General features: G+C 46.8%; 1 protein-coding gene across 1 annotated transcript in view; it reads right to left on the bottom strand.

Moving 5' to 3' along the window:
• ACE (angiotensin I converting enzyme) overlaps positions 1-12,906 on the bottom strand; it is a 90,928-nt gene that overhangs the window by 40,538 nt on the left and 37,484 nt on the right. The window contains exons 6-10 of the mRNA XM_015429127.1: positions 10,580-10,677; positions 9,814-9,986; positions 2,838-3,061; positions 1,824-1,968; positions 253-351 (exon numbers count right to left, since the gene is read on the bottom strand). Of these exons, the coding sequence (XP_015284613.1) occupies positions 253-351; positions 1,824-1,968; positions 2,838-3,061; positions 9,814-9,986; positions 10,580-10,677 (739 nt within the window). The remainder of the gene's footprint in view (positions 1-252; positions 352-1,823; positions 1,969-2,837; positions 3,062-9,813; positions 9,987-10,579; positions 10,678-12,906) is intronic.

Genomic DNA, 12,906 nt, shown 5'->3' on the forward strand with positions numbered 1-12,906 from the left:
GACCGTTCCAATCAGCATCAGAGTGGAGGCTGGATGAGGAGTCCCATTGGACCAAGGCGGATGCAGGATGTTTTCTGGGCCAGTCCCCAGCCTCCGTGGCAAGGCTGCAGAGTGCCCCCAGCCTCTCAGGGCCTCCTGTTTCCCAGCCAGGCTCCCCACCCCCTATGCACCCCTGGGACACGAAAGACACTTTGGTGAAATGCCCCCCGTGGCAGTCGATGCCCCCGTGGCCACCTCTGCAGCTCCCCGTACCTGATGTAAGGCGTGTTTCCAGGGATGTGGTATTTGGCCCCAGGGTCGAAATGTGTCTCATTTCTTGCTACTGGAGGACAAATCCCCTGGTATTTTGTTCTGGAAGAAAAGGTGGCCATTTGAGCAGAGAAGCAATGAAAAAGCATCAACACAAATCTCTGGAAAGTGACACAGATGACATTTTTTTTGCCAAAGGGCCACGCTGCAGGTGATGATGGAGCTTCTGCCATTTAAAAAATAATAATGATAAAACAGCCACCTGGCTGAATCAGGACCACAGGGCACGGGGGAAAGGGGCTGATGCATTTACTGTTCAGAAACGTTTACCCTGCTTGAGGTAGATCATACTAAAACAACGCAACAAAACCACGCAGGCATAAAAAAGACATACAAACAGGCAAGAGCCGACATTTTTTCATATCTTCACTCTCTAGTAGATCCTCTACTATAGATGGACTCAATTCATGTGGCTTGTTATTCTATGTGGCCTTTTACTGTCAAATGATATCCACTGCTGTAAATACTTTTAATCCTTAGTTATGGACTAGCTCTATTGCACGCATTTTAAAGTATTAGCTACATATAGGTCCTGTTCACACTTGCCGGAAAACGCAGGGGGGGAGGCGTGGCTGTTTGCGCCGGCAGTGTGTCCCGCTGCAAGCATGATCAGACGGGATGGCAGTTTCCTTCCTCGGCGCACGTTCCCGGCACGCTCCAATGACGCGAGAGGAGTGCGCTGGAGTGATCACACAAAGAGAGTCCGGCAGCGGCCCGTCACAAGCCGTTTGCTACTGGACTTTACGAGGTAGCTTTTTACTCCGCATCTTCGGCCGGCTGCAACGGGTGCGCTACGCTGGCCAGATGTTGCTGTGTGATCACGCCCTTATAATCCGCCCAGCATTCGTGCCGCTCCCGTGGCAACTTCTGCGTCTGATCGGGGCCATAGACTTGTTGACTCCAGTATTAGTTTAGCACTGTTTTCTATGTTAAGTTTTTTATACATTCTACCTTATGTTATTCTTGTAATAGTATTCTGAACGGTTTAATGAAATGTATATTAAAAAAACAGGCCAGAGAATAAAATAAGCCACCAAACAGACGACAAAAAGCAAAAAGCAGTCTGAATAGCCTTTCTCTGTGCCAAATACCCCCTCAGCCATCATTTGCCCTACACAGGAAAACATACAGGCAGTGTCCCTCTAAGCTGAGTTAGTGTGAGCTAGCTCACAGCTTTTTAGCCTCCAGCTCACCCATTTTTGCCTTAGCTCAGGAAGGAGGGCTCCAGCGCAAACTAATGTATGCAGTAGCCAAATTGCTTGCTCACAGCTTTAATACCAGGAGCTCACAAAGTAGAATTTTTGCTCACAAGACTCCACAGCTTAGAGGGAGCATTGCATACAGGTAGTCCGAGGAAAGAGCCGCTTGGGGGATGCCGGGGGGGGGGGAGCAGAAGTACAGAAAACAGGGCCCTGGGGAAGGATGAAATCCCCCTTCCACTATGCCTTAGACACACCCTGCCCAACTATACACACACACCCCTCATGTGTTTTTTTTACTCAGGAGGCTTTTACCTGAGATACCACCAGTCGTAATTGTAACGGTTGGGAGGGGTGCGCCCACTGAAGACGTTCCATCGCCACTGATCTATCAGGTAGCCAAAGGGAAGGAAGGCAATCTTCTCCAGGGCCATTTTCAGGAGATAGTTGATATCACTGTCTGCAAGGAAAGGAGAGGAGGCCAACAGGGAGGGCCTGCTAGAGAAGGGGGTCTTTGCTCGTTGGAGAGCCTGGGGAAAGGGTATCGGCACAGAAGAGCTGACCCTGACAGGCCACCAACCTGAACTCCCTAACAGATCTGGTGCCACAAGCTAAGAGCACCTGCCTGCAGAGCAAACGGCTGCCGATGACGCATGCAAAGGGGCGAGAGCCTCTTCCCTCTCCAACATGATACACTTTCCAACCCAAAGCATAGCAGCAGCCAGATCTCAACATGTGTGGAACTCATCTTCTGGATTACCCCAAATGCACTATTTGATATAAAAAGGTAAAGGTAAAGGTTTCCCTTGCTCGAAAGCCAGTCGAATCCGACTCTAGGGTTGCGGTGCTCAGCTCCGTTTCCAAGCCGAAGAGCCAGCGCTGTCCGAAGACGTTTCCGTGGTCACATGGCCGGCATGACTAAACACCAAGGCGCACGGAACGCTGTTCCCTTCCCACCAAAGTGGTCCCTATTTATCTACTTGCAATTTCTTGCTTTCGAACTGCTAGGTTGGCAGGAGCTGGAACTAGAGACGGGAGCTCACTCCCTCATGCGGCACACTCGGGTCTCGAACTGCTGAACGACCGACCTTCCACAGCCTGCAGTTCAGTGTCTTAACCACTTCAGCCACCGCAGCTCCTTTTTTGATATACGATTTGATATATGGAGATTAATTTAGGCATGGGGGGGATGCTGGGATCTCGAAGCAACAGGTGTCCACGAGTAGCCTGATTCCTGAGAAATCCCCTCTGTCCCTCCTGACTCCCCTTGTTTCCCTGTCCCTCACGGTGGAGACGTTTGTGCCCCCAACCACAACTCCTTCTCCATACCTGCATCCTCAGTGACCTGGTCGAGCAGCCCGATTTTCTCCAGGTGGCTGGGGGTAGAGACAGACAGGCTCATGACATCTCCTATGGCTTCGTGGAAGCCAGGGTTGGCACCACTGCGGAAAGTGACAGGCTGGTCCTTGTACTGCAGGTAGTATTCCACGTGCCCCATCTCGTGGTGGACTGTGAAGAGCTGCTCCATGGTCACTGTTGTGCACTGCTTTATCCTACGGGATATGGAGGGAGGAGGTAAGCAGCACTGGTGGCTTAGCTGACAGAGGACAAGCCTGACTGAATGGGAGAGGGGCTTCGGGCCCAGCTTCATGGCGGTCCTCGGGACAGCTCTTGCGTTAAGGCCAACTGGCCAGTCTAAGAAGATGAAGCAACCGTTCCTGCTGCGCCTTTGGAAGAAGGGACTTGACATGCATCTTCCTCAACAGCACCCGACAGAGCCCAAGCTCTGGGAAGCCCAGGAAGACCTGGCCGGCAAAGGAGCACCAGGCAGAGTCTGAGCTGAAACGAGGTCTGGCAACGGGGGGCCTTGGCCAGCTGGGAAAACTCCTCTGTGCAAAGTCTGTGGCCTGTTTGTGTTCCTACTTGAGAGTAACCGGAAGTACAAAAGACTGTGGCGAAGAATGTAGAACAAGGAGATCGTAGAACAGCCCTCGGCGCAAAGAGAAACCTCGCGATAAGCTCTATGATGTGATGGCGCTGCCTATATCCGACAAGTGCCTGATAACTGATACTGATAACAATTAGGGGCCGCTGTCATCGGATCGCCCAACCGTTGCAGCGCCTGGCCCCATGATCCACCATTGAGTTGTTGCCATAAGGAAACTTCGAGCAGAAGAACATCTTAGAACATTTGGGAAATGGAAATCCATTGAAAGTGTGTCATCTAAGTGGATTTTAATTGCCACCAGGACCTTTATGCTTGTTGATTTGTAGTGTTTTTAATAATTGTGTTTTAAGCTGTATATATGTCATGTTGGAAGCCACCCTGAGCCTGCTTTGCGGGGGGGGGGGGGTGTACAAATTTGATAATAAATAAATAAAAATAACAGCAATTGCACTGGCAACAAGTGTAAGTTGGTAGCCCTACTGGAGGAGAAGATACAGGGACCTGAGGCACACTTATCCACACTCCAGTTTATAAGGGAAGGTAAAGAGTTCGTGGACAGAATGCATGAAGCACTCCTGAGAGGGCAACAGGAGGAGGAGGAGGGAAAGGTATCCCATCAACTGAAGGAGCACCCAACACAGGAGGACACCACATGGAAGAATGTCACCCACAGGAGCAGGAAGATCAAGAGACATTCTGAGCCTCTGTTACTAAGCAATCAGTTCCTGGATCTCCCCACAGATACTGATTCTGAACAACTAGAACTTCTCCCCCAGCCTCCACGAAGCTTGAAGAAAATTTCTCAGACCCCTGTGGATGAGAGGACTTGAGCCTCTACTCCCCAATATAGGAGAAGGTGTGTGTTGGTAACTGGGGATTCCCGGCTGAGATTCCCGGCTGAGAAGGGCAGAAGCTAAAGTGTGCTGACCAGACTTGTCGTCTTGAGAGGTATGCTGTCTAACGGGTGCATGCATCCATGTGACGGAAAAGGGTAGGAAGACTCATCAAGCCCATGGATTATTATCCCTTCTTGCTCATCCGTGTGGGAACAAAGGATACTGCCCACCCAGCACAGCACAGAACGTATTAAAGGAGACTATGTGGCTCTGGGTAAACAGATGAAGGAATTGGGTGTGCAGGTTGTATTCTCATCAGTTCTTCCTGTCAAAGGCCGTGGCTTAGGGAGGGAAAGAAGAATACTGCAGATCAATGACTGGCTACGTAGATGGTGTCATCAGGAAAGGTTTGGATTTTTGGACCATGGCTTACGCTTTCAAGATGAAGCTCTTCTATCCGGAAATGGTTTGCACCTCACAAGAGTAGGAAAAAATGTGTTTGGAAACAGCCTTGCAAACCTAATAAGGAGAGCTTTAAACTAAATCCTGTGGGGGAGCGAGACAAAAATGCAAAGTCCATTATGATGCCAATAACTGGAGATAAGAATTCAAAAGTTTTGCGGGGAGTGGCACGCATGCTAGATAAAGTTAACTCACATATAAGTACAGAAACAGAAACCTCAGTGTGCATAAAACATGGATTCTGATGTCTCTACACTAATGCACAGAGTATGGGAAACAAGCAGGAGGAACTTGAAGTCCTAATACAAGAAGGGGACTATGACCTAAAAGGCATTACTGAAGGGGTATAACTTGACTGAGGGGTATAACTTGTTTAAAAGGGACAGACAAATAAGGGAAGGGCAGAGGAGTCACATTAGATGTAAAAGAGGTATATACTTGTGAGGATATACTTGTGCGCATGAAAGTCCAGTTGAGAGTCTCTGGGTAAAAATAAAAGGAGTAAGAAATAATAGAATAGAATAAAGTTTATAGTATGTGGCCATTGGCTGTCACAATTTTATATAAAACTGGATGAGTAAGAAATAATAGTGATATTATAGTGGCGGTCTGCTATAGACCATCAAGCCAGGCAGAGGATTTGGATGAGACACTCCTAGAAGAGATTACAAAGTTCTCAAAGAGATGGGACATGGTGGTCATGGGAGATTTCAGTTACCTGGATATCTGTTGGAAGTCCAACTCTGCTAAAAATGAAAGGTCCAATATATTCCTGATTTGTCTTTCTGACATCTTCATTTTCCAGAAAGTGGAGAGGGAAACAAGGGGATCTGCTATCTTGGACTTGATTCTTACCAACATGGAAGAACTGGTTGACAAAGTGAAAGTAGTGGGCACCCTGGGTAGTAGTGGCCATGTCATTTTGGGATTTACAGTCTTGGGGAAGGTAAAAGCTGAACGTAGTCATATAGGTTGGACTTCAGGAAAGCAAATTTTGACAAACTTAAAAGTTATGCTGGGTAGAATCCCATGGTCAGAAATACTTCAGGAGAAGGGAGCTCAAGAGGGACGGGAGTTTCTTAAAAGCAGAATACTGAAGGCACAACCACAAACGCTTCCTCTTGAGAAATAAAAAAGACTCATTCAGAAAGTGGAAGGAGGTCCTTATAACCAAGGATGAATATAAACAAATGACCAGGGCTTGCAGAGAGAGTGTTAGGAAAGCTAAAGCTCAGTATGAGCTTAGGCTAGCGAGAGATGCTAAAAACAACAAAAAAGGGTTCTTTTCTTATTTTCAAAGAAAGAAAAAGAGCAGGGACGTGGTAGGCACATTGCAGGGACAGGAAAGTGAAATTGTAACAGGTGGTGAAGAGAGGGCAGAACTGCTAAATTCCTACTTTTCCTCCCTCTTCTCTTGCGAGGGAAATGGTGCTCAATATGGCAAAAACAGAACACGTGACGAGGGAAGGGAGCTGCAGCTGAGGGGTCGTACATAAATACCTAGTTTCTTTAAATGAAACGAAGTCCTCGGGGCCAGATGAACTGCATCCAAGGGTACTAAAAGAACTGGCGGATGTAATTTCTGAGCCTCTGTCCATTATTTTTGAGAATTCTTGCAGAACAGTTGAGGTTCCAGAAGATGGGAGGTGGGGAAATGTTGTCCCCATCTTCAAGAAGGGGAAAAAGGAGGATCCGGGTAACTACCGACCCGTCAGCTTGATGTCAATAACTGGGAAAGTTTTAGAACAAATCATCAAACAGACAGCCCTTGAGCATTTAGAAAGGTCAGCTGTTAATACAAAGAGCCAGCATGGGTTTCTCAAGAACAAGTCATGTCAAACTAATCTTATCTCTTTTTCTGAGAAAGTTACTACTTTGCTGGATCAGGGAAATGCTGTAGACATAGTTTATCTTGATTTCAGTAAGGCTTTTGATAAGGTTCCACATAGTATTCTTGTTGACAAACTGGAAAAATATGGTTTGGATCCTATGACTGTTAGGTGGATCTGTAACTGGTTGACAGATCGCACCCAAAGAGTGCTTGTGAATGGTTTCTCAACTTCTTGGAGTAACAAGTGGAGTCCCTCAAAGATCTGTCCTGGGACCTGTTATGTTCAACATCTTTATCAACGATTTGGATGAAGGGATAGAGGCATTGCTTATTAAATTTGCAGATGATACTTAATGGGGAGGGGCAGCAAATACGGTAGAAGACAGAGTCAGGATACAGGATGATCTTGACAGGCTGGAAAACTGGGCTAAAACAAATAAGATTATTTCAATGGGGATAAATTTAAAGTTCTGCATTTAGGTAGGAAAAATCAAATGCATAATTATAGATTGGGGGAGACTTGTAGTATATGTGAAAAAGGATCTAGGGGTCTTAGTAGACCATACACTGAACACGAGTCAGCAGTGTGATGCAGTACGGCTTCAAAAGGGAATTAGATAAGCATATGGAGCAGAGGTCCATCAGTGGCTATTAGCCACAAGGTATAGCTAGGGGCTCTGGGGCAAGTGATGCTCTGTCTTCTTGGTGCTTGGGGGGGGGGGTCAACAGGGGGAGGGCTTCTAATGTCCTGGCCCCACTGCTGGACCTCCTGATGGCACTGGTATTTCTGGCCACTGTGTGACACAGAGTGTTGGACTGGATGGGCCTTTGGCCTGATCCAACATTGGCATCTCTTATGTTCTCTTATGTTCTTAGTTGCTAATAAGGCAAATGCAATTTTGGGCTGGATCAACAGAAATATAGTGTCCAGATCACGCGAAGTGATGGTGCCAGTTTACTCTGCTCTGGTTAGACCTCACCTAGAGTATTATGTTCAGTTTTGAGCACTACAATTTAAGAAAGATATAGACAAGCTAGAATGTGTCCAGAGGAGGGCAACGAAGATGGTGAGGGGTCTGGAGGCCAAGTCCTATGAGGAAAGGTTGAAGTAGCATTTGAGAATCGGTTCGAAAAATCGCAGAGTACTAGTTTGGGCATGGAGGACAAGAAGGAGCTCTTACAATCATGTCAGGAGTATGATGATCAACTAGAGATACCACGGAGTATTTGTTTGGACGTGGAGGACAAAGAGGAACTTTTGCAACCTCTTCAGGATTCTGATAAACTAGGCTATTATCAAGGAAAGCGGTTAGGTGGCACAACTTCTCTACCCATAATAGAATTAGAAAGTGAAACTGACCAAACATCCAAATTACAGAGGAGGGACATAATTGGGTCAGAATATACAAAAGGAAACTCGCATGAAATACCATGTAAGGAATTGATTAAATCTGCAAAGCAAAAGGCAGGAACAGGACCCCGAATGAGGAAACGCAAGAAACCTATCAGAATTAATGAAAGGCGGAAATTTACCGGAGAGTTACATTATTTATGTACTTTGAAAGTTGAATGGCTAGAAATGGAAATAGAATTCTGCATGTACAAAGGCTTTAGACATGCAAAGATGGTTTTGCTTAAAAAAAAGCTACAAAGAATTAAGAAAAGGAAAAGGCAATCTGATTTGAGCTCCAGATTATTATTTTCCACCCTCCTTTATGTGATTTAGATGATTAAGGATGCATACTTAATGTAATGTGTGATAGGACAAAGTCAGTACAAAGTTATAGGATGAGAAATGGTAAACAGTAATTTTGAAAAGGTTTGTCTCGTCCCTTTGTTAATTTTGTCTCCTAAATATGTACTACTAAGTGTGTTGAAATCAACTAACATGCTTGTGAAGTAACAAGTATGGGTGTTAACGGAAGTAGTTAGAAATTTCTGTAATTTTTCAAATTTTTGTAACAAATATGTGGACCTTCTGCCATTTGTCCATCAAGTCAGAATCTGCTCTGAGTGGCAGACATTCTTGGTGATATGCTATGTAGTGACATTCACGTGGCTTATGGTTCTCTCAGGCTCCCTATGTCAATAAGCCTTTTCGGGGGGGGGGCACCGTTTTTAAAAACTTATTTTTCTTTAAAACATCTATAAAAGCTTGTTTCTCAAAGAAAAGAAGGGGAATATCTTGCCTATCTATCTCTCCTGTGCGAAAGAGAGATTCTGGTAAAGCAAGCTGTGACACGGCAGCAACAGCAGAACTGGAAAAGAAAGCAGGAAACAGCCAGGGCCTTGTGGGCCAGATTGGAGCCCTCTGAGGGTCTGATCCGGCCCACGGGCTGCATGTTTGACACCCCTGGACTAGATGGCCTGTATGCCCCCTTCTAACTCTGTGATTCTATGATTCTAAGAAGGAAGTACGTCTAAGGGAGAGAGGAAAAGGAAAATAAAAAGAAGGAAAGAATAAGAAATGGACCGAGAAGGAGAAATGGATTAAGTAAAGCCCAGGTGCTGCCCAGCCCTCCAGTGCCAGTGGAGCATCCCTCTGCAGCCATCAACAGCCTGGTCATTCCAATGAGAGTAGCCAGTAAGGAGCCCTGCCTTACTGGGGCCTCAGCCCCCCTCTCTGAAAAAGCTCGCTGGGCACCAGGGGAAGTACTGGAAATGTGCTACAGCGCCCCTGCCCTAGCCTTGTCATTGTGGAGAGACACGCTAAGGGGAAAGGGGTCTCTCCACAATAAACAGGGCTAGAGACTTCTTTAAAAGTTGGGAATTCAGAAGAACTCACTTATCATGATGATTTACCATTAGAAGGGTATAATGTTAAGGTGGCAATTACTGGTTTTTTAAAGGGCCCCAATGCTGTCTGGTGATACAGGTAGAAATGGTGACTGGTGTGTGTGGGGGGAAAATGGCACTGATGTGGGTGGGACCTTCCCATCCACACAGCACACAAATATGCCTGGTCTGCATTCTTTCCAGAAGAGTCGTCACAAACTAGGTTTGGGAAAAGCCTGGAAACTGGATTATTAAGAGACAACAACATGCAGATGTTTTAAAAAAAACCTGTTGCAAATGGAAGCCAATCTGATCCAATGTGGATGCAACCTTAATTCTCAACATGGGGACAGACCTAGAACCAATTTTCGGTTTAACAACCCAAACAAATCCCCTGGGAGAAGAGATCTGTGCTCACAAGGCACTAGGTTCCCTTTCCATGGCAGTATGCACCTGAAGTCTTTGCGGTTGTAGAAATCCCACGCTGATGCATGGCAGACGACTTCCCGCCCATCCGTTGGCTTCTCCAACATTGAGCTCTCCCAGAATTCAGGTGGCATTTCCAGCATGCCAAGTGACGTGAAGAACTCCTCTGCCACCCGGAACATGTGTGTTGCATTCCAATTCTAGGAAAGTAAAGGATCCACAGACAACATTATGCAGCGCCAACTGTTCCTAGAGACCAGTCCCAGAAATGGGTGTTTGCTCCTTGGACCTTGGAGGTGGGGGGGGGATTCAGCTCTCTCACAAGGGAGGCTGCAGGGCTCACTCGGTCACACTTCTCCCCACAAGGCAAATGACACAGCACCGTGGGCATGAAAACATAATCTGGGAATCAGGTCTTGGCAGACAGAAACTGAAGCCAAACATATTCTTCCACCATATGCTGCAATGTAGCTGTAACTCATCTGCATGTGCAGCACTAAGAACATTTATTTCAGCATAAACTCTGTGTCAGAGCTGAGTTAATAAGATGCATGTCCTAAATTAAGCCGGGCAGGGCTCATGCCTCTGGCTGCTGCCAGGTGGATCAGTATTCCTCTAGTTCTCTCAACCCTCCTGCAGAAAACTGCTCCGCGTCTCACTGGCAGGCGGCAGCCAGACAGCGAGCAACAGGGCAGCTGCTTCCTTTTCTGGTCACCAGAGCCCTGCTGAGTGCTGCAGCTGAAGCAAGAGGGGGACATGGCAAGGAGGACGCTTGCAATGGAGAAGGTCTTACTTTTTGTTTCATTGTATTGGTGACATCGAGATTGGGCTTGTCTGGGAAAGGAATCATCATATCGTAAATGTTGTTCCACTGCTGGGCCCACATGTTACCTGCAAGGAGATGAGACAGCTCAGCTTAGTTTTGATGAGAAAGATAAGACTTTGGGTCTCTTCCTATCACAGAGAATAGCAGCAAACGTCCAGTGTGAAATCTCTGGCCAAGCATCTTTGTAGGTTCCTGTATTTGGAATGCAGAATCAGAACATTTAGATCTTTGTGCTGACCCCATAAGCCTAGCTACAAATGACCCTTTCCCACGTCCATCCCTAGGACCAGTCTATAGGCAAGGTCTAGAAGTTCAGTGTTCAGAACTCTGTTCCTAGGGCAGGGATGGCAGCAGAACCCTGGCAACCAGCCAGAGTCTTTCGTGGGCAGGGAGTGGCATTGCACATTCTGATCTGAAGCCAAAAGTGATGCTCTACAAATTCGTTTGTCTTGATACTTTTTTAAAGACAAGAGATATGCAATTCCTAGAGTGTTTTGACATCATTTCCAGGGGCACAATTCATTTTGGAATGGAGGACTGACCCCCTTCCCAGGTATACCATAGACCTACATCAAATTGGGCTTACGCTTCTGAGATGAAGCTCTTCTACCGGGATATGGTTTGCACCTCATGAGGGTAGGAAAAAATGCGTTTCGAAACAGCCTTGCAAACCTAATAAGGAGAGCTTTAAACTAAATCCTGTGGGAGAGCAAGACAAAATGCAAAACCCAGTATGATGCCAATAACCAGAGATAAGAACTCCAAAGTTTTGCGGGGAGTGGCACATATGCTAGATAACATTAACTCACATGTAGGTACAGAAACAAAAACCTCAGGGTGCATAGAACATGGATTCTGATGTCTCAACACTAGTGCATAGAGAATGGGAAACAAGCAGGAGGAATTTGAAGTCCTAATACAAGAAGGGGACTATGACCTAATAGGCCTTACTGAAACTTGGTGGGATGACACTCACAATTGGAATATTAGGACTGAGGGGGGTACAACTTATTTCATAGAATCATGGAATCATAGAATGTTAGAGTTGGAAGGGATCTTGCAGGTCATCTAGTCCAACCCCCTGCCCTCTGCAGGAGCATAGCCGAAAGATAGCCCTACAACATACCCGAAAGATGGTGGTCCAGCCTCCGCTTGAAAACGTCCAGCGAAGGAGCATCCACCACCTCCCAAGGCAGTCTGTTCCACTGCTCAACCACTCTTACAGTTAGGAAGTCGCTCCTGATATTTAGCCGGTAACGACTCCCTTGTAATTTCCACCCATTACATCTAGTCTTGCAATCCGGAGCAAGAGAGAATAGATCCGCTCCATCTTCTACATGACAGCCCTTCAAATACTTGAAGACTGCAATCATGTCCCCTCTAAGCCTTCTCTTTCCCAGGCTAAACATACCCAACTCTTTCAGCCTTTCATCATAAGACTTGGATTCGAACCCTCTCACCATCCTGGTTGCCCTCTTCTGGACATGCTCGAGCTTGTCAACATCCTTCCTAACTGCTGCATAGGCACTCTGTCAACCGTTGACTTATTCGGTTTTTGCTAGTCTTCTAGCATATGACTCTTGATTAGGGGACTGTGTTAGTGTTATGAATTGTTTTATTATATGTGTCGGGAGAGGGGATACACAAATATTGTAAACAAACAAACACGATTAACTGGAAGAACTAAGGCTGGAATGCAATACACAGAGGTTCCAAAAAACAGGGTTAGGGTTAGGCTGTATGTTGACTGTTCAGTTTTTAAATACCAACACTGACATCCTCCAAGTCCAGACCTGAGTAGATTTTGTTTCAAAATGCAACTTCGCAGCACTTAGGTGGGATGGATCCATTTAACGATGAGGCTGCCCAGCCCATGCTTGGACCTTCCTGGCTGGGAGGCCGCTGCTTATTGAGCCTGCAGGAGAAGCAGAGTCCAAATCCGAGAACCCCTCGCAGGGTCCGGCATGGCTCACAGCCTGCCTAACAAGGGGCAAAAGCAACATCTCTGTGAAAAGGCAGCCTGGTGCAGAGCCCAGCCTGAGGTGGGCATGGGCAGCGTCTGGAAGGTGTCTATTGTGTGCTGCTCATGGTACTGATGGGGCGGTTGGGATCATTTATCCCTTGGCAATTAATTGAAACAAGGGGGGACCCGCGATACTCGTGGGGGGGGGAGGCAGAGGAGGAAGCAGCAGGAGGAGGGAAGTACCCCCCCATCCTGCTGGTTCCCCCCTGTCCTCCACCCCCCTCCATCTCCCCCCCAGCTCCTCTTCCCCCCCCACCCGGTACTGAAGCTC

This window comes from Gekko japonicus, unplaced genomic scaffold (assembly GCF_001447785.1).
Source record: "Gekko japonicus isolate JY-2015 unplaced genomic scaffold, Gekko_japonicus_V1.1 scaffold2189, whole genome shotgun sequence".
NCBI lineage: Eukaryota > Metazoa > Chordata > Lepidosauria > Squamata > Gekkonidae > Gekko > Gekko japonicus.